This window comes from Amphiura filiformis, chromosome 3 (assembly GCF_039555335.1).
Source record: "Amphiura filiformis chromosome 3, Afil_fr2py, whole genome shotgun sequence".
In the NCBI taxonomy this organism is placed as follows: Eukaryota; Metazoa; Echinodermata; class Ophiuroidea; order Amphilepidida; family Amphiuridae; genus Amphiura; species Amphiura filiformis.
The window spans coordinates 27,054,462-27,077,622 of NC_092630.1; the positions used below are offsets into that span (position 1 = coordinate 27,054,462).

The 23,161-nt window shown below is 37.3% G+C and overlaps 1 protein-coding gene across 1 annotated transcript; it reads left to right on the top strand.

The window, feature by feature from the left end:
- The first annotated feature begins 639 nt into the window (after nucleotides 1-639).
- LOC140147167 (uncharacterized) lies at nucleotides 640-9,697 on the top strand. Its single transcript, XM_072168946.1, has 12 exons — nucleotides 640-810; nucleotides 1,204-1,351; nucleotides 1,786-1,922; nucleotides 2,426-2,561; nucleotides 3,426-3,521; nucleotides 4,156-4,289; nucleotides 4,754-4,854; nucleotides 5,239-5,395; nucleotides 5,880-5,978; nucleotides 7,009-7,167; nucleotides 8,413-8,508; nucleotides 9,629-9,697. The coding sequence occupies exons 1-12, from the start codon at nucleotides 640-642 to the stop codon at nucleotides 9,695-9,697; spliced, it is 1,503 nt and encodes a 500-aa protein (XP_072025047.1).
- Nucleotides 9,698-23,161: the final 13,464 nt, after the last annotated feature.

Here is a 23,161-nt window from a genome sequence, read left to right on the forward strand (position 1 = left end):
AAAAACATGTTGGTTAACGTAATGTAATGTAATGTAATGTAATGTAATGTAATGTAATGTAATGTAATGTAATGTAATGTAATGTAATGTAATGTAAGGTATATTATTTATTTAAGATTCTTAATTGTACACCCAGGTGAAGTAAAAACTGCATTGCTTCGAAAATTGCAATGCAGTGGGTACACTGATGTACATATGGTCACCAGTTCATATATGGTATGTATATGTAGATGTAATAGCTTAACAATACTGCAATACTGTTACAGAATGTACAATGTAAGCTTTCTGAAAGTGCACAGAGACTTGCCCATCACCATTGCAGCAGTTGCGAAATTAAAACGTTGTAACATGAGCTGTTTTGCATCGCTATAATAAAATCAAAAAACAATTTTATGACATTTTCATTAAAAAACACATGCATAATTCAATACCGTATATAAACTTTAGATACCATCAATAAAAGGAAGGGTCATTAATATTGATTTCACCAATCATATCACAGTGGTAATAATAGTTTAACCATACTGTATACTTTCCAATTACGAGGGCGGTATTCCAAAATGGCAAGAATAACCATTGTCTTTGCCAGAACTATCGCGAAACGTAGTTTTTAAATAGTGTTTTCACAGCACCTCAAGTATGGCGTTTAATAAAGCACAGCACAAAAAGGGAGAATATGCAGTAGAGGATCGAAGACCTCTTTTATCACGAGAAGAAAAAGATGAATTTACTAAGCATGTGTATCGTTTTGAGAACTTAGCATTAGAGGGCGGTGGTAGTAAAGGTGGCGCGTATGTCGGCGCTATCAGGGTAAGTGACTGTTTTTGTATGTTTGTTTATTTATCTATTTCATTTAAAGCATACACTCTAATTTAATTTTAACAAGTAACTATTCAAATTGACAAGATCTTCAATCAACTCATTACAAACTATTCAAATGTGGTTATTGCTGTTTGTTTGTTTGTTTTGGGGTGGTTTTTTTGGTAATTTTTGAAAAGCTAAACTACTCAAATAAGGCAATCTTATCAAATTTGATGAGTTTCTTGACATTTTCATGAGAATATCCAATTTATTTTGAAGGGACAAGCGAGGTTTAGGACTATATAGGACCTTAGGACTGGCGGACGTAGAAGCAATAAAGTAGCAAGTCCAACTATAACTAATTCGCTGAAAACACATATTTGTTTTTAATTTCATATCTAGGTTTTAGAAGAAATTGGTGTGTGGAAAAATATTCGAAGATTTTCTGGCGCAAGTGTTGGTGCAATTGTATCCATGTGGGCAGCTCTAGGGTACGATTCCTACGAGATAGCGAAGATGTTTGATGTCAATTTGTCCGAGAAATGCTATGGTAACCTTGTGAATATATATATATTTGCCATTGAGTCATCATTTGATGATGATGATGATGATGATGATGATGATGATGATGATGATGATGATGATGATGATAATGATGGTGATGATGATGATGATGATGATGATGATGATGATGATGATGATAATGATGATGATGATGATGATGATGATGATGATGATGATGATGATGATGATGATGATGATGATGATGATGATGATGATGATGATGATGATAATGAAGGAGAGAAGGATATGGTATGTGTATGAGTGATGAGTGATGAGTGGACTGCTTCGATGCATGGTATTCCAGGTAATATAAAACGTGCATTTATGTCGTGCTTGTCCGCAACAAGTAGATAACCCTGTTACAATTTGCAATTAACGAATTATATGAATTAAAATGAAACGCTGATTTTCCCATTTCAGATGCTTTCTTTGGTAGAGCATCTCTTCCTTATAATATGTTGAACCATTACGGATGGCATCCAGGTAACAAACTAATGAAATGGCTTGGCGAAGCCGTAGCCGAGAAGCTAGGACACCCAGATGCAACATTTGCTGACGTAAGTGATCGGATAAATAATTTACTCCGTAATTATACCATGGAGGTAGAAAATAAATTTTCTACCTCACCATGCCTGTGAGCTCGCAAACATGGAGAGAAAAGATGATGACATGAATAGGAAAAACAATAAAGATGACAACTAAGATTATGTATTACGCGGGTTTTGGATGTCAACATTTTCCCATTATGCACTGCGTATTTTGACCTCTCCATCAGCAAACGCTGGAGGCGCATCGTATTATGAACCGACCGAAATAAACTATAACTAACCAAATTTGGGCAAGACTTTAGAATAACTACCAACACTCGAATAAATTATTAGGTGGTTTAGGGTTAGATTTTGAGGGTGATAGGGATTATGATTAGGTTTTAGGAGTTAGGCTATTGGGATTAGAGTTTATAGGCCTTAATATTGAAAGTGTTCGGATAATACTTAGGGTGGGGAATATAAGATTTTATATATTCGCTCTTTAAAATGCATGTGACCATTTGTTCTGACAGTTATATGCAAAAACAGGACGAGAACTTTGCATTGTAGTAGTGAATGTGAACGAGCTTGGCTGCCTTTATTGTCATGTGAAAACCACTCCTGACATGCCAATCAGGATCGCGGCGAAGATGTCTAGCGCAATTCCAGGTAAGAGGTAACAGAATCTGTTGTAGACCAGATATTTTCATAAAGAAATTCCAAGAAAAAATCACTTATTTTCGGCACAGTTTCTCAATGGTAAATGCCAATCGATCCTTTGTTGAATAGTATGACGTCATCGAAAGATGATGACGCCCTCTGGATCAATTGGTCATAAATATGACTAAGTTGCCGGGGGGGGGGCATTTGGGGTCTACAGGTGTCCACAAAAAAAAAATGCCTCCAATTGTCATCCAATCTGTCTCAAAGTGTTCCTTTGGCAAAAATGAATTAAAATGAAAACAGTTGCATTGTTTTGGATGTTTTGTTGCATAGGTAACATCATAAAATAGGTCAAGGTGAACAGCGCCGGGCTCAATGGATTTTGATCTTCTTGGCCATTTTACTAAGGTACCAAACCACATGGGATATGGCAAACCATTCTTATTTAGTGCAAGCGGAGCAATCTGAGACCATTTTAATTAAAATTACTCTTATAGGCCTAACTCAAGAACTATACAGTTTCTAAATCCTTATGACGAGAGAAATATATTGGTATGGTTTTTAACAAGATTTGACTAACTCTGAAATTTCACTCCCTGCATAAGTGGCCATTTTGGATTTATGTAAAGTATCATAAGTATGCACTGTTCCACTACTTGGATTTTCGGGAACTTTTGATTGTTTTACTTTTAACGTTTTTGTGTGAGCTTTTGGCTTTAATGATGGCTTTAATAAAATTGATGTACTCGCTGACATTTTTTTGCTGGTTGCTTACTCGACAGCAAGTCTCGTGATGGTGCGCTCCACCCAGTTGAATAGAATTTCATATATTATTTTCAGTTTTGCACAAGTTTCTTTTTCACTTTACAGGAGTCGTTGCTCCTGTTAGGTACATTCATCATGGAACAGAGAATTTGTTTTGTGATGGCGGATTGATATGTAACTACCCGATACACGTCTATGATGGTGAGTAATCTTCGTATGAGATAATTAAAAGGTCTGTTGATATATGGTGTTCGATATGATAGACCACAACATCCCAATTGAGAAATGTATTCACTTGAAAGTCCGCAGAGCCATCGTTCCTTGGTTGTGTAACTTTGTCAGCAACCGTATGCAATATTTATGTCCGCTACAATCAATCACTCTCTGAGTTCAAAGTTCTCAATGGTGCCCTCCCACAAGGAACTAAACTCGGCCCAAATGGCCTGCTGACACTTATAGGATTTAAGATAATCTTGTTTTTGTTTGTCCACTCAGTGAACTCGTCCAGTGTGTCTTGAATCTTGCTTGGTTGAGGAAACAGACGATTTTCAGCACTGAAGCGTCAGGTCATCCACGTACTTCCAACAGTTGATGCTTCCATCTTTGGTCTGAACTGCATCATTAATTAAAACCTGGAAGTCAATTATGCAAATTTCTGCTCACTTTAATGCTTACTTTAGCCTCTATGAGTATTTCTGAGAATTGAAATTAAAGGCGCACAACCATATAATTCTATTTGGTGGTGTGAAATCACAAGAAATTAGTGGTTTGCTATATCACACCAATACTCCCTAACAAGATTTGGGTACAATGGATTCTTATCTTTATTTTTAAGGCTGGTATCTTTCAATGAAACCAAAGGACAATTTTCTTCGGAGAATACCAGACTTGAATGACGCCGTCGCCGCTTGGGACATGAGTTATAAATTTGGGAGCGAATCTAACAAAAATACTATTGGCATGTTATTGGTAAGAATAAGCACACACAAACACAGAAGAAAAAAATTGGCTAAAGCAGGATTCGAACCGGCAACTATCGGACTATGAGTAGTGCGCTAAAACCTGAGCTGAGCTATTCAGCCCTATGATGAAGGGCGATTCCAGTTACGAATATCTCTTTGCAGGTTCGAGTCCCGATTCGGCCTAATTTCCTTTCTTCGTTGAAAATTATTTCCTGGTTAGTTCGTTTAATTATCTAAAAACCGCATATTCACTGTCACATCCCGGGTAATGTATCGTAATGTGGGCGTGATCCTCGGCCTCGCGGTAGCACGGTTTCGTAGCTCTGACCAGCGCCCGAGTAAAGAATGGACGTAAGATTAGAATCAAATTAAAATTTGTTCAAATGAATACAAACATGGTGTATATATATACTTGCTTTCATTGGTTCTATTCTTAACTGTTGCTCTTTTTCACTGGCTTGTTTCATTCAGTATTCCGAGGGAGAGCAAGAGATATTTAAGGTGCAACTGCGTGAAAGGTTGCATAAATACACAACAGAATCCAACCCATATCCAGACACGAAATTGGCAAGGTACTAGTATGTAGCTCTACTTATTTGAACCTGCTATTATTATTAACCTGCATTGGACACATATACTAAAATATTCTAGCCTGGCTGGAATACTTTGCATTCATGTTCTAAAGCAAAAGCAGCATTTGGCATGGTCATTTTAGTTAGTTTGTTCTTGTTTCAAATTTTTACTGTAAGATCAAAATTTCACAGTTTAAACGTATTTATTGCCGTGTAAGATATAAAATATCATGAAAAGACAATCTTGAACCGTCTGTTGATTCTCAAAGAGCAAGAATTAAACATTCGGAGTAATAATGCTGTCTACAATATTGATATTTTATTTTATTGAGATGGTTATTAAAGTCGCTTTTCTTTACTTTCTGCTACTACTAACACTTATAGGGAACGCGCAAATTTCAAAGAAAAACAGACACTGATGGCTGACAAACACAAAGAGCTAGTTGAAGCAATGATGGCTTTCGTAACTTTGTTGAGAAAGAGTGATATCGATGACAGCGGGACGATTAGCAGAGACGAATTGAAGAATGCACTGGGAGAGGTAAACTTACAGAATCTGTTTTTGTCCTGATCTGACAAAGATTTACGCATAGCTTTGAAATAAAATTGAAGCGCACGATTTCAGATGGGTTAGATTTTGGAGTAAGAGCCCGTCGCCATCTTAAGAACAGGATCGTACGGCAGGCAAAATGAAAGTGGACTTGCCCACTGTCAATTGATAACAATCATTTGCAAAAATGTTACAATTTTGTGACCCTTAATATTGATATGTTTATGGATCATGTTTATTTTTCCCCTGTATGATCATAGGGCATTTTGAGTTCCTGTTTTAGGGTGATCGGGTTCACATACCGCTTGGGAGATGATAGTCAAATTCAGCAAACCCATATTAACACAAATAAGTTGGTTGTCAGCTTCAATACCTAATCTGTTTGATAGCTTTTACTTTACCTATAGACCCTTCCGCAAACAAATTTTACTGGTATTCAATGCTTTGTAGAAAGTTTTCTTGGTTTGTTTCGCAGGGCGGATCTCGATTCTCAGATCATCAAAAAGAGCTTCTATTTGGGAAGACACCAGTTGATGACCTGTTTGACTCTCTGGACAAAGACGGCAATGGAGAGGTGTGTATAACATGAGTCCAGGCCCGTAGCCAGGAATTACTTGGGGAGAGGGTGCGAGGGGCTAAGATGACCTTTTGTATATTTTTCTTCAATAATGGGCTGATTTCAACGTTTTTACAGAAAAAAACGGACCTTTTGTGAATTTGGCTTGACATTTGGAGAATGGAAAGGCGTCGCACCACGCATCCTCCTGCTACGGGTCTTATAAGCACGACATAAAAAGATAACATATCGCACGTCAAAGTTTGCCCTCCCTACAGCTGTATTCTGTAAATAAATGACATGGCTGATATTGCCTTTTGATTGTGGGATTATGTTTTGGATGTTTTGTTATAGGTAATATCACAAAATTGGTCAAAAAAGGGTCAACAGGGCTCAATGGACTTTGATCTTTGATCATGTTGCCAGGGTAACAAACCCTCTAACAAATCTTCTTTGTTTAAAATGTTGTTGCAAGCGGAACATCTGAGCCTGTCAAAATCAGAGAATTTGTCAATATTTTCCCATATGGAACCAAAATTTTGACATTTTATATTTTCTTCTATAATTCAAGAACTGCGCATTGGAGATAGGTCAAACTATACTTTTTCTTTATTTTTTAACAAAATTTTACCAATTTTGAAATTTCACCCCTGCAGACGCAGCCATTTTGGATTGATGCAAATTAGGCACTGTTCCACTACTTGGTTTTTCCGTGACTTTTGATATATTTTTATGTGAGCTTTTGGGAGATGGATGCATGTGAAATGGATTCTGTTGCAATTAATCATGTTAGTGGTGGGTCATATTTTAATTTATTTGGAAAGTATTGGCGCGGCTAGTAAATTAACACTTGATAAGGCAGAAATGGCTAATTCTGGAACGTTAACATGTCTTTTATGAGCAGCCGTGACATAAACCCCGCATTTTTCAGTTATTAGCAAAATCAACATAATAGTCAAATCATACACCACTTGCATAGCTTAAATAAAGTCATGCTAATGCTTGCGGTTGAAATTTGTAGGATGTTGCCTCATAATTTCTATTCCAGATTACTGTACTTGAATTGACAGCATTTGCTGAGCAAAAAGGAATGGCAGTGAGAAAGTTGTTTCGCGGATTTGAAAGCAGAAAGGTTACCGACATGACTGGTTATTTTGATGCTGTCGTCGAGACTTTGTTGCTGAACATGAAACGAATATTCATACGAGTAGGTATTTTAATGAAAGTATACATTAGTCTGGTACGCAACTAAAATACGTTATATTTTTCCACCCTGATGTGGCAGTGACGTCAGTGCGCATTCCATTGGGCACAGCAACGAATCGCTAGTGTTCGTTTTAGCGCGCACACGCATTGAGAGATTTCACCAAAAAAGTGCGGCCTCAATTTTGATCAAAATCCAGTTTTACACATGTACGCAATGTTTGTCCATATACAAATCAGCATCTGAAATGGTTAAACATCTTTCATGTAAACCTGCACGATTTTCTAAGTAAATAATTAATATCTGGATCCAGACATTAATTCCCTCGCACAGTTCTATATAGACCACTTGCCATGTGACGTCATTGCCCGGCAGTATGTGCGCGCATTATGGCAATTTCCATTGTTCTTTGCCCTGCAGTGTGCGTACACATCGTAGTCTGCTAAGGCCACGTGCAGTTTAAATCGCCCGCCACATTTCATATAGTACAGGAAAGCCATTGAACAGTGTAGCGGCTCGTTAGACCATATCGACAGATGAGTCCCTCGCCTTTGTTGATAAACAGTGATGTCAAGTGGTCTATAGGAGAAAAGCTTAGCACAGCGTTAACAATATGTCTCTTATTTTAAATTTTATAGGTTTTGTTGGCTACTGCTTGGTAGCTTATCTGAGTATTCAATCTATCAAAATAAAGCGAATTTTTCTGATTAAATCTTCTCAAGAATTCTCACCTTTAAAGACGCCGCATAGATGTCCCCGCGAAACAGCTCAGTGGCGTGCGCAAGGGGGAGGCGCCCCCCCCCCCCACTTTTGTTGGTCATTGGGGGAAATTCGGGGGAAACGCTAAAACCGCACCTTACACACCTAAATCAGACTCCATTCGGGAACATGCCCCCCCCCCTTTCAATGTGCTGCGCACGCCACTGAAACAGCTACTTCAACGCTTTGACGTCTGACTGCCACATCAGGGTGCAAATGATTTACCTGAAATTGTCGACACAAATACGCACATAATGTGCACACAAAGCACTTCCAATTAAAAAAATTTCAATGAAGTTTAGAATAGAATTCTTAAGGAGAGAAGGGGGCAGTTAATTAAAAAAAATGCCCTATATAATGTCTTTTTATAACTGTCTTTTGTTGCTCATCGGCGAATTGTAGGACGATCGGTAAATGCATGTATTTTTTTCTGTTTTTTCTCATCAAATTTTAAACCTTGCAATACTAGTTTTATCATTGACTAAACAGGGAGAGGACCTCCACAGAACCATTGGCATTGATACTGCCTACGTGGATACCCTGGACTTTGGCATGGAAAGTGCAGATAAACAGTTCTTGACCCAGGTGATTAAATTAAGAGACGTTTTACACATCAAATTTCCTCTTTAATGTAGACTATGCATAGTCGATATTTTGGTCAATAAAAATATGTTATTAATCATGATAACACTCATTTAAATTTTAAAAATAGCTCAACTATCAGATCTTAAATCAGATCTTCTTTTAAATCCACACTACACATGTTTCTGTTTTACCTGTGCGATATTGCAATGAGCTGATATTATAGTTTCAGTTGGGTAATACTGTATGGGCCGTTGTTTCCCAAATGGGACAACAGTCTGCATATTGTTAACCAGCATTCTTGAAAATGAGAAACATAAGTCTGGTTGTAGACTTAACACGGTTTGGAAATAATTTCTTCATTTTTTTTGGTGTTATCTGTCATTTACATATCAGGGAGGTACGACCATTTGCAGATGCCCAACCTACTCGGTTTTTAACCTACATGTATAATGTATTCATTATTCTTGATTGACATCAAGTACAAAAAATATCCGTCAAGTGGTTTAGCTTTAATGCCCTTCGCAAGAGAGCGGTACACAATGAGTGATATGATACATTTGATTTATACAGAACATTTTGCAGGCCATGTCGTGCCCTTCCTTCCTTCCTAAAACACCAAAGTGGGCATATTTCCAAACACCTAAATTAGCTAAAAATTTAGGACACGTTACAAAACTATATATTTTCTAGAATTTCAGAGAGTACTTTAAATATTGGCCGGTTATTTTTCACACAGTGACGTTAACTAGGCAATGCCCTATACCTATAACATACACTGTTTGTAGAGGTCACGCGTCAATGGTGAGAGTAATTTGTATTGTGTATAGGAAAATGAACAGTAACTGTAGTATGACATGTCGCAAGTATACATGTAATAGTAATACTACTGCTAGTGCACCCCAGTTGGGGTACCCCACGGTAGTTTACCACTCAGTTGTATTGCTGAGGTACTCCAGGGGTGTACTGAAGTATGTCATATACACGCATAGATTAGAAATCCTCAAGAATCTTGCCAAATGTAATCACAGGGCGAAATGAATACCACTTCTGATTGGAATCTAGGAATTAATCAAAGAAAATAATACTTTTTGACCATTTTATTTTTCTGTCGATTTTACAGCAAGGGAAACTAGCATGTATGGCGTTTCTTCGTGACCACCTGGCAAGAAACATCGTTGAAGGCGATTAACAGAACAGTCGACTGCAGATCCGTCGGATAATGCTTTTTCAATGGAAAATGAACGTTGCTGCTTGGATGATGTCACGATGAGGTTAGCATTTATTCCGTATTGAAAAGCGTGTTCCGACGGATCTGCACTCGACCGGCCTCTAAAATGCTATATGAAATCGAAAAGCAAGATAACAATTTGTGTACCGTAACTTTAATGTACAATACATATATATATAAAATCCACAACATTATTATCCCGTGTATAGTTTAGTATCAAATATTACCTTGTGGTGGTCAATAAAAGACCCATTCAGTGATTTGCCCATCCGAACGATCGTAAAAATTATCAAAATTATGATATTGGTTGTAGTAGATGACCTAACATAGTCTGCTGGTTCAGCCGAAGACAAAATAAGACATTTACATGAATCTGTAATTTATATACTGACAGTGTATATATAATTAGCTACATGTATTTGAATGGGACTTCAGCTTCGTTTCAAAAATTCCAAAATTTACAATTATTCTTCATTTTTAAGCAATTTATAAATAAATTTGATTTTGTTTACACTTTCGCTGGGATCACTAAATTGGACTTTAAAATCAGCAAAAATAGACAGAAGTATTGTTTTATCTTATTAGCTTTTAAAGATCGATTTATCAGCTTTCAATGGGTCAAAATGCAATAACAAAATTTAAAAAAACCCATAAATCCCGCGTACTGCAATACCGGCCTTTCCCTAAATAAATGAGACAGGTCTTTGTTTTAACCTAATCTACCCAAATTCAGATAATGAAACCCCAAATTGTAAACAAAGGCAGTTGTACATTTTATACAACATTGTTACCAATTGATTTGATTTCACAATAAAACTATGATAACCGATTAACTCAAAATCTCAAATGTTAAATTGTTACAAAACTTTTAGGATTTACACAAGGTGAAGTTTCTAAAATCTTGAAGGGACGTCGAGAGACCGGAACTACTACACCTAGACCAAGGTCTGGTCAGCCCCGAAAGACAACCGCCAGGGAAGATTGATCTCTCTTGAGACTTTGCTGCAATGGCGGCACGAAGCCTGCATCTTGGCTAGGCTACGAACAGAATGGCTGAGGTCCAAAAACGCGCCTGTTACCAGGAAACTTGTGACCCATGAGAAAGACGCTACTTCTGCAAATTAAGACATCGGCATGCGAGCTTGCGTTGGCCACAGAGATAAAGAAATTTACAGTAGGCCACTGGCGTAATGTGATCTTCAGTAACGAGGCCCGGTTCCTCCTCTACAGACAGTAGACTTCGGTTATATATATATAAATGCGCACGTGACCAGATGGCCAGTGCCATATTTGCATTACATCACTGTAAATCACTGAAATGACGACCATTGAGGGAGTGGCTGCAGTTGTGACCTTGTTTCGTGGCTAACACTGGCAAGGAACACTGGCTGGAGGTTCGATGCTATAAATTTGCCAGGATAAATCATGGATATTGAAGGATCATGATTATTGCACAGCACCCCCACCCATGTACAAACATAACTACTTTTTATTTATTTATTTATTTATTTATTTATTTATTTATTTATTTATTTATTTATTTATTTATTTATTTATTTATTTATTTATTTATTTATTTATTTATTTATTTATTTATTTATTTATTTATTTATTATTACTTATGTACATAAGAGAAGAAAAAAAAACCCTGTTCTACGGGCAAGACCGACCCAGATTTTGAACAAATTGGGAAATAAATTTTTTCGGTACAAATGAATGCCGACCCAAATTTCGGAAATTTCAGGAACAATTTTTTTAATTTTTTTAATTTTCTCAAATTGCAAATTATTTACAGATTTTGGTGATTTTTTGGGTTATTTCAACAACAACAAAACAACTGACCGACTGACCCTACTTGAAAGGTCCGTCCGCCCGTAGAACAGGGTTTCTTTTTTTTAGCCTTACTTATAATTTTATAAATATTATTTGTTCCCCCTTTCGGCTAGGCAAAACCCACCCTCCCCCCTTTTACACTCATAAATTACTTGTTTTTTGCTATGTTTCCCCTTCCGTGTAAAGTAAAACTTTATAAGCCGTTTGAACCAAAATACAATTACAATATATTATACCATGACAATAATGTGTATGACGACCATACTACCATAATAATTGCTCTGTGTGTATATTTAGTCAAACCCTGCCCAGTTGTTATTTCTATTTAGGGAGCAAGACATTTGAAATATTGCTGAGAGTGATGTGCTGGCAACCTCTCCTCTCCAGGGCTTTTACCGTGTTTTTTCGTCTGTGCCGGTCACAGCTTTTTGATTGTTTTTATGCGGTGGTGTGCTCGATATGCTGTTTTTGGGTTGTAGTGCAATTCTATTTTAAACTCTGTGTATATTTACATTTTATTTGCTTATTATGTGCTTATTGATATTATGAAATATGTTCTAAAGTCATTCTCCTCGTCGCTTCATATGTGCCTTTTGTCGTGCCTCCTCGTTTGCTTTTTTTTTTTTTTTTTGGCTCATGGGAAGCGGCGTGGATTATGACTTTTCTTTTTGTTTATATTGTTGTGTTTAAAATTTTGTTTATTTTTAAAATGGAAAAAAAATTGTATTTGTTAGGCCCTTAAATTTTCTTTGTTTGTAGCTTAAGATATTTTAATCTGTTTCTGGTTGTGTAAAGCGCCTAGAGGCATTTGCATTAGGCGCTATATTAAATCTGTCTTTATTATTATTATTATTAGCTGAATAAGCCATGCATAACATAGGTTATTGTACGTCAAATTGTCAGATAACGTATGAGCGTGATGTATAGTATGCGAGTCTTCCTCAACATCTTCCAGCCGGGATGATTAGATCATGTACAGTCATCTACGTGTTTATACTCTAAATTGTACGTCAAAGGGTGTACAGATTACCGATTTAGCATGGGGGACACAAAAAAGGTGCTTAAAGACACATTTCGAATTTGCTTTTTTTGTCCATTTTGATACTTAATTGAATGTGAGCGAGCGAATGAGTAAGTTGAGGTTGAGGAGGTCGGGCGGAGACATCTAGCCTATGAAGTTCGAGAGGATCATTATTCCGAAAAGGGCTAAAGTTATAGTTTCGTCAATTTACGTTAAAATTAGAGTTAAAATTAGGGTCAGGGTTATGTTCAGTGGCGGCACTACGGGGGGGGGGGAGTGGAAATACTTATCTTGACTCCCAAATAAATAAATCCATGACCCATTCCTCCCGTAGAAAATCACAGCCCCCTAAGTTCCCTATCATCATGTACAAAAATTATCAAATAACATCATCGGCAGCTACTCAGTTCTGACCTTAATGCCATCAATATGGCCAATTGCCACGCCCATTTAGCACGGAAATAATGAAATACAAGTTTTTAAATCAGCTATATCTAACCTTTCCGTCATTAATGTTTTTTGTCCGTAATGGAAAATCCAAATAAAGAGTTTATGTTTCTGGTCAAATTATTTTGCCCTTTGCAATCAATGCCACTATTTTGCAAAAACAATTTTCCTTGTAACCTGTCATTTTCGCCTATACTTTTGCGTGTGGAATTTGTGTACATCCGGGTACCTTACATCGTTGAACACGGTATGGCGACTTGTAGATGTCACGTGCGCATTTATAAAAGCGCATTTATATATATACCCGAAGTCCACTGACAGACAAGATAGCCGATTCAAGATCCGAAGACAGGGTGGTCAAGCCCTGCTTGAGGATTGTATCCTGCCTAGAAACCAGGAAGGTGGTGATGGAACCACAGTATGGGGAGCATTTCACAGTAGGTCGAAATCACACCTCTACATGCTAGAAGAACACATGAACCAGGACCAATATCTGGATGTTTTTGACACAGTTATGCTTCCGTTTGGAAGAAGAGACTTCGGGAACAATTTCGTGATCCAAGATGAAAACACCACGGCGCACAGAGCCGGAGGCGTGAGGGAATTCTTTGAAAATGAGAATGTAGAACACCTGGATTGGCCGGCCTTGAGCCCGGATATGACCCCTATAGAGAACTTTTGGGCAGGAGTATCCCGCAGGTTAGGTAACATGGGCAACCAACCAATCACCCTGCAGGAACGTAGACACGCACGCCCTCATTGCTTTCTGGCGAGGTATTCCACAAGCAACCTTGTCAAACCTGGTCGAGGGAATGCCACGTCGCGTATGTGACCTTTAGCTGAGGGGGAGACACACCAAATATTGAGTGTTTTCTCATGCAAGAGACCTATCCGAACATGTCACAGTGAGAGTTTAAGTTTTTGTTTAAACAATAAAGTTTGCTAGTGTCTTTAATCTCATTATGTGGTACAAAAAGACCGCCAAAAAGTGTTGCATTGTGTGATCATTCCATTGTAATGCGTTTCCTCAGGTAATTCTTTGCTTAATTGACAAACTGTGTGATGTAAACATCAAAGGACATTTTGTACCTTTCAATTAAATTCAACTGAGCACTACTCCAGAAAAAAAACCCGTTCCTAATATGTAATGATTGAAAACTGCGTTTGATACAAAAAATAAGAATATTCCAAACTTTTGTCCATGACTGTAATAAGCAATTTTTGTACCATTCTTTTATCCAAATCTCATTACCACAATCATGTATTCACTCCTAGAAATATCTTCAAAATTATAGCATTATATTTTCCAATAAATCAAGTTAACGCGTTTCTGTCAATTAGTAGCTATTAGTATCAGCATGTTTTTACTATAAAATGTTCATATTGCACTTTTAGGTGTAAATGGTATGTATGTAATCGTTTAAAAATACTGAAATATTGTTACAAAATGTACAATGCAAGCTTTCTTGCCAGACAACATTTGCTCATCATTGGCGGTAGATACAAAAGGTATAACGTTATAAAATAGGCTACTTTGCATCGCTATAATAAAATCGAAAAAAAAAACCGCCTCAATTTTATGACATTTTTATTTAAATATGTGCATATCCATTGAAAAAATACATGTATGATTAAATATCTTTGGATATCATTAATAAACATTAATGGTAATTTAAGTACAGCTGCTAAGCTCCCAAATAGGGAGCCATTGTGCACTTTTTAGTAGAAGCATGAGAATTTCCACACATGAAGTACAAGATCCAATGTTGATTTTAAGACGTGGAGCCATTTGGATTTGACCCCTGGTGACCGCTGTCACACAGGGGTAAAAATTGAAAATGCTCCGATCTTGTTGAGAGAAATACCAAATTACTCGCCTGATCACACGGATTAAAACAATGTATATTTTGTGCTATCTACGACCTATCGGTATGGAGTTATCGTACAAAAACCACATTTTTTGGTAAAAAGTCGCTGTTTTGGTTGTACAGGGGTAAAACTTACTCCAATTTTGAAAATCATGGTGGCAAATTGTTCGCGTAGCTATAGTTTTGCCTATGTGATGTGTTCCCCTACTGATAGAGGGCAAGCAAGGTCAAAGACCATTGGGTGTCCATAGGCCACTGTTGATCTTTGACTTCTATTCCACATAACAAGTAAACAGTTTAGAAGGCAAGTTTTATAGCATGTCTTGATTCTTATGTCAAGACGAGCAATTTGACACAATTTGCTAAAATCTGTGGAAGTTGAAACTTTTACCCCTGTACAACCAAAAATGTGATATTTTACCTATAAATGAGGTTTTTGTAGGATAACTCAGCTCCGTAACGATAGTTCGTAGATAACACAAACTATACATTTTTTAATCCTTGTGGTCAGACGAGATCGGAGCATTTTAATTTTTTACCCCTATATGACCCCTTGTGACCACTACCGGTCACAGGGGCCAAATCCAAAATAGCTCCACGTCATATATAAAATCAACATTGGACATTCAGGCGTGGAAATTCTCATGCTTCTACTAAAAAGTGCACAATGCTTCAGCTTAGCAGCTGTACTATCATATTAGAATCAATTATATTAAATAAAGACCATATTGTATACTTTGTAAGCACGAGGGCCGTTTTCCGAAATAGCAAGATTGCCTTCGCCAGAGCTATCGCAAAATAGAAACTGTTAGAAAGTGTTTTTACAATGGCGTTCAAGAAAGCGCAGTACGATGATGATGATCGAAGACCTCTTTTATCTCGAGAAGAAAAAGATGAATTTACTAAGCTTGCGTACTGTTTTGAGAACTTGGCATTAGAGGGTGGCGGGAGTAAAGTTGGCGCGTATGTTGGCGCTATCAGGGTAAGTGGTTGGTTTGTTTGTTTATTTATTTGTTTGTTTGTTTATTCAGTTTAATGATTATTACAATCAAAATCATAATCATCATTTTCGATGAATAGTGTAATAATTATAATCATGGGCAATGAAATAGAAAGTCTGATTTTGGTAAAATGCATTCTCTAACATTCTAATTCGCTGAACAACATCGCTTTGTTTTTGAATATTTGTTGCAATTTTCATCTAGGTTTTAGAAGAAATCGGGGTATGGAAATATATTCGACGATTCTCTGGTGCAAGTGGGGGTGCGACTTTTGCAATGTGGGCAGCTCTTGGGTACGATTCCTACGAGATGGAGAAGATGTTATCTGTCAATATGGCCGAGAAATGCTATGGTAACGAACACTATTCTTTGTCATTATTTCATCATTATAGATGACCATGCTTACATAGTCGCTCCTTACGGAGACACACTTGGGTTCTGATCACAGAGTAGTAATGAACATGTTCACGTAACCGCCTTCAACTCATTTGCATAGAATTGGATACAGGATCGTATTCTGATTCGTTGATCTTCTAATTAGCATACTTTTGGATACCTCCATATTTGGTATTACCTAATTAATTATTAATCCCCGAATTGTTGTCTGTGGTTGTTTACATAGTGACGTCATCAGAGCTGGTCACTTCGTTCTACAGCCGACGAACGAACGTTTGCAGTTTTCTTTCCATTAATGTTATAGTCCAGTATGATAGGAAAATATGACCCCATGTTCACATTGGCTAAATAAGCTGTAATTTCGCTGGAAAGGGGCCGAGTCATGTCCGCCAGTTTTTCGCAAAAGGCATGTACTTCCTCCTGGAACCCGGAAGTGACACAGCACCAGAACAAATGACATAATTTCTGGATTTCAGCCGGGACGGTTACGTTCACGGCCATGCATCAGGATACGCATAACCGGGTCTAGTTTTACTAAAGTAAAACATCTTTGGTCCTGATGGACAATGACATTGAAGAATTGAAGATAAAGAACAAGTTTTTAAAAAGTCCACTCCCAACAAATCATGTGAAGAATTTTAATGCTATAGCCTTTGGGGTCAAGAGAGAGAGAGAGGAAATCCTTAATTCAATCTCAGCTGCCATAGAGAGAGAGAGAGAGGAAATCCTTAATTCAATCTCAGCTGCCATAGAGGCTGTAGATGATGATACAGATGATGATGATGATGAGATGACGACGATGATGATGATGATGATGATGATGATGATGATGATGATGATGATGATGATGATGATGATGATTATTTGGATTAAATTTTTATTTCAGATGCTTTCTTGGGTAAAGCATCTCTGTTGTACAATATGTTGAACCATTACGGATGGCATCCAGGTAAAAAACTAATGAAATGGCTTGGAGAAGCGGTAGCTGAGAAGCTAGGACGCCCAGATGCAACATTTGCTGATGTAAGTTCACTCCATTACAGGTTGCTCTCGATAGTTTTTCAGTCATTAAGGACTTGGCATTTTTCTCTTCTGATAGCCCTCAGTCTCACCGTAACAGCTTTTAAAGATGTATCTAGGACTATAGGAGGTCTTCTTAACATTATCTCTCTGCTACAGCCGTAACCATGGTAACCCTCATTTCAAATCCTAACCCCAAAACATTATCAAAATGGTGTTTACCGCAATTCGTCTCATTTATCTTACAAATTTTATAAGGTTTTTGGCATTATGAAAAGACTTTAGGGTTATGATTGATGATTAGAATTGGTATTATGGGATTATAGAGCAATGGATAAAAGTTAATTTTAAGGGTTCGGATATTATGGTTAGGCGACGAATACTATTGAAACATTAAATATTGTATTATTAATTTTGTTCTGACAGTTATATACAAAAACTGGACGAGAACTGTGCATTGTAGTAGTGAATGTTAACGAGCTTGGCTGCCTTTATTGTCATGTCAAAACTACGCCCAACATGCCAATCATGATCGCGGCAAGGATGTCCAGCGGAATTCCTGGTAAGAAAGTAACACAGTCATTGCGTTGTCGTTACATTTTAGTGAAATAGTTTAACAACTGATTACTAGCCAATGTTCATTTAACATGAGAAATTATTGGATTATACTATTACATTTAAATGAACTCTTACATTAATTTAATTTGTGTTTTGTATAAACCAAGTGAAGCAACTACCCCAAATATTTTTCTTGTCAAGTTAGTTTTATATGACCACCCCGCTGTTTCATTTTATAACATCTCAAAATAAATGTTGCAATCTAGATTATTGTTTGCTTTTTGGAGTCTTGGTTAGCAGCGACATAGGACAAGCATGCCAATGTATAAGCTTACAAGCATGCCGATGTATAAGCTTACAAGCATGCCGATGTATAAGCTTACAAGCATGCCGATGTATAAGCTTACAAGCATGCCGATGTATAGGCTTACATGCATGCCGATGTATAGGCTTACAAGCATAGCGTAGCGTAAGTAAGGGGGTCGTTCACTGCTGGCCATTTGGCGTTTTGAACGACTCCTTCATGTCATAATAACAAAACAACTTGTCCAATTTTCTAAGTCTCATAATGTAATGTAACCACCATATTGACTTACATATATATGTTTATGTTTGTAATATGACATATATAAATAAATTTAGATAAAAATTTTCTAAGTCTCATAATGTAATGTAACCACCATATTGACTTACATATATATGTTTATGTTTGTAATATGACATATATAAATAAATTTAGATAAAATTTATATAAAATAAATGTATAAGCGTAAAAGCATGTCGATCTATAAACTTAATTATAAGCATGCCGATGTAAAGCTTACAAACATGCCGATACGAGCCGTATGTATAAGCTTATATTAAGCATGCCGATGTACGCTTACAGACATACTGATGTGTATGCTTACAAGCATGCCGACGTAAAGTTTAGACCCCTACTGGAAACACTGTACGTTACCCCGAAAATAACAACAATAATTGGGGTTCGATGCCTTTGACTTTTGAGCTCACCAAATATTACTTTATTCGCTACATTGTCCTTGTACCACTTACACAACTACACCGCCTCGTTGGTGCACATCACGTACCCAGGTTATAATTATATTCTTGTATTGTGCTTGCCTGGCTGCTGCCGAATGTTATAAATAGATAAAAATAAATAAAAAATTCTTTTTCACTTTACAGGAGTAATTGCCCCTGTTAAGTACATTCATCATGGAATAGAGAATTTGTTTTGTGATGGCGGGTTGATTTGTAACTATCCAATACATGTCTTTGATGGTGAGTAATTTTAATTAAAATGTTCTTTTCGTTACATTTTATGACTTTGCAATTTTGAAAGTATTCCATTATAGTCTTTGTCAAAGACTACTTGCGATCGAGGGCGAAGCCGCGAGCGGAGCACCGAAGGTCAGAGCATCAGAGCGGCGACAGCAAGCCGCGAAGCGGTTCCCACTTTGGGTGGTTACTGTAAAATAATATGTGGTACCCGGCCCAGTAGTTTCTTTTCCTATGGACAATATTATGTACATGGTCTATATAATAGCAAAGACTAATAAATATGATGTAAATTCGTCAGCGTCCATAATGGGATAGGTGCAGCTTTTTGCATCACCTTAGTACTCTAGGACGAGATTTGGGTACATTAATATGTGGTCGACTTCTTTGTCTTCAGGCTGGTATCTTTCAATAAAACCAGAGGACAATTTTCTTCGGAGAATACCAGACTTGAATGACGCCATCGCTACTTGGGATGTGAGTTCTAAGTTTGGAAGTGAACCTAACAAGAAAAACATTGGCATGTTATTGGTAAGAATAATTAAATACACCACCACCACCCACAAACACCTACTCGTAAAACATGTGAATTGGGGATATGGATAAGCAGCTATCCAACTGGGACTATCCAAATGCGCTTATGCTATAATATTGAATTGCATGTGTGGATATATCCCCACTGTGTGTATCCCAGTTAGATAGTTTGGAATCAGACGGTGCATAGTGTCGACACCCTGTATTATAAATATAAACTTAATACTCCGTTGGTGAGCGACTAGTATTTCACCGAACGCAAGAAAAGATGTCCTATCTGATTGGCTAGAAATCGATCGCTAGATCGCACAGTGGGGGAGTACAAACTCAAAATGGAGAGATGTATTCAATTCGATTGAAATCAATATTCTATTATTGACGCAGATAAAGAAAGTGGCACAGTGTGTCGATATGTACATTGTATTATAGAGTTGTGATTTAATATTCTTTACAGCACCTTTATATAATTGTAATTCTCAAACAGTTGAATATATCACAATTTTGATGAACGATTTAAAAATCGTTATGGATAAAATGCAGTAAAATATATCCGCAGCAAACAGCAATCGCCGCTAATTAGTGTATTGCTTTTCGAGTTAGTGTATTGGAAACAAAACCTGGGTTTTACCTGACAACAAATCGAATTTTCTTGCAATGGCAATATGATATGGGGTACTGATCATGCGCAAATCGTAAAAACGTAGAATAGAAACTCTGTGGCAGGCTCTGTGGTATCTCATATCGTGTAAATGGTATACTTAGCCTGAGTCGCTCGGCCTATCTCGAACAAAATCGCCATGCGTAGCTGCTGAAAAACGAGAGGATTCGTCGTACTATCACGGCCATTTTTGACACGAAGATATAGGGATGATGACGCTGTGCGGTGTGTATATGGTCCGATTCTGTACGACGTACTATGCAATAGGGATCTCACGCCCGATGCCTAATTAATGCTTTTAGCGCCTCCTACAGAGAACGTTTGGCCCATCATGCAGTTATTGTTGCCTACATGTATGCACACAACACAGGGGCACTCACGATCGGCAATTAACCCCTACTGGTAGCGCTGTGTTGTAGATATATGAGATGAACTAGTTAGCGTCATATATCAAAAAGTATAAAAGCTATGATTTTAGTACTTGCTCTATGTTTCAATTACTTATTCTTTTCAAAATATCTGAATTTTCAAAACAAGCTTTGATAACGGGGGACCATACATTTGTATGAGAAAGAAATCCCACCATCTATCCAAACTCCCGTGTTATTCCAATGCACATTTTGCTTCACCGGGCCGCCCTGGCTTGGTCGCATTTGGAAGAGGGGTGTCACGAAACCGTAATAGGTACAAATTTAGTACTTTCTGTCAATCAAGTATGGTTTATTCTCTACATGTCAATCTTTAGTTTTAAGATTCTGTGCAGCGCCTTGAGGCTGTTTTTACATCGTAGGGCGCTTTATAAATCCCATGTATTATTATTATTATTATTAAATCATTAGCATAGTCCTTATAATAACGGGGGACCGCCTTGATGAGTAAATGACAGCAAACCAGTGAAAAATACCCCAAAACTCGGTCAGTGGAGCTCCGCCCGTACATGTCAATAGCGTCATTATCGATTGGATTAGTCGACCGTAGCGGACAATATGATCGCTCATTGGATTAATATTATCACGTGGTAATAAATGTGCATTAGACAATCGATTACTATAGTGGTTTAGTACTGCATATCTCGGTTTAATCTTCACTAAGCGGGTTTATGGCTGGAAAGGTCACGGTGAATTTGCCGTGGACATAACTGCACTATGCGAAGCTCGCAGCTCTAATGTTGCCGGTTCGAATCCTGCTTTTGCCAAAATTTCTTTGATCCCTTATTTTTCAAATGAAAACAAACAGCCTGGATATACAGTCATGCTTTCATTGGTTCTATTCTAAACTGTTGCTTTTTTCACTGGCTTGTTTCCATTCAGTATTCCGAGGATGAGCAAGAGGTATTTAAGGTGCAACTGCGTGAAAGGTTGTATAAATACACAACAAAATCCAACCCATATCCAGACACCAAATTGGCAAGGTACAGTAGGTCTAGTGGTTTGAACCTGCAATGCATTTGACACATAATATCAAAATATTCTAGCTTGTCTAAAATACTTTACATACACGTTCTAAAGCATATTAAGGTTTTACTATAAGATCGAAACTTTACCAATTAAACTTATTTCAACTAATATTATGCATGTTTATACAATATAGGCTATAAGATATCTTGACAAGTCTTCCTTTAACCTTCCTAAAAAATTAATAGTCACAGCTAATGTTGTCTACAATGAAAATCATGACAATATTAATAGTTTAATTTGAGACCGGGAATTGAGATGGCTTTATAAGTCACTTTTCTTTCTACTACTCCTTACTTTGATAGGGAACGCTCAAATTTGAAAAAGAAACAAACACTGATGGTTGACAAACACAAAGAGCTAGTTGAAGCAATGACGGCTTTCGTAACTTTGTTGAGAAAGAATGATATCGATGACAGCGGGACGATTAGCAGAGACGAATTGCATCATGCAATGGAAGAGGTATACTATCAAACAGAATTTGTTCTTGGTCTGAAGTATAGGACATTGGTATAATGGCCAGCATCTTTAGAACATGATTGTACGGCAGGCAAATTGACCGTGGATCTGTTAAGCCCAGCTTGGTAACTACAAGTCCTATTATGCAAAGAATTTACAATTTTAGGACCCTTAATACTGATATGTTTTTGGATCATGTTTATTTTCCCCTGCATGATCATATACATGATATAGGGGCATTTTTGAGTTCCTTTTTGAGGGTGATGGATTCAAATAATGCGCGCTTGCATATGATATTCGACTTCAGCATACCCGAATTAACACAAATAAGTTGCCAGCTTTTAATGTACATTCTACTTGATTGCTTTTAATTTGCCTATATCCGGATTCACATTGTACTAGTATCCAATACTTTATTTGCATGGTTTGTTTCACAGGGCGGATCTCAGTTCTCTGATCATCAAAAAGAGCTTCTATTTGGGAAGATACCAGTTGATGACCTGTTTGATACTCTGGACAAAGACGACAATGGAGAGGTGTGTATAGCATGCGTCCAGGCCCGTAGCCAGGAATTACTTGGGGAGAGGGTGCGAGGGGCTAAGTTGACCTTTTGTGAACGGTTACTTCAATAATGGGCTGATTTCAACTTAAATACCGTAAAACCCCGTCTACAAGCATATATGGTGTTTTTTATGAAAGCTAAATTAATTCGAAGTAAGCGTAAATATACCAATACAATAGATGGGTCATAAAATAATACTTGTTTGTATAATGTTTGAATCCGTAATTTATTTGCTCAAACTCCATAATGGCGCCTGGATTAATGTAGCTTTCATCAGAAGCACTCTATATGCTTGTAGACGGGGTTTTACGGTAAAGTCATACTAATGCTTGCGAA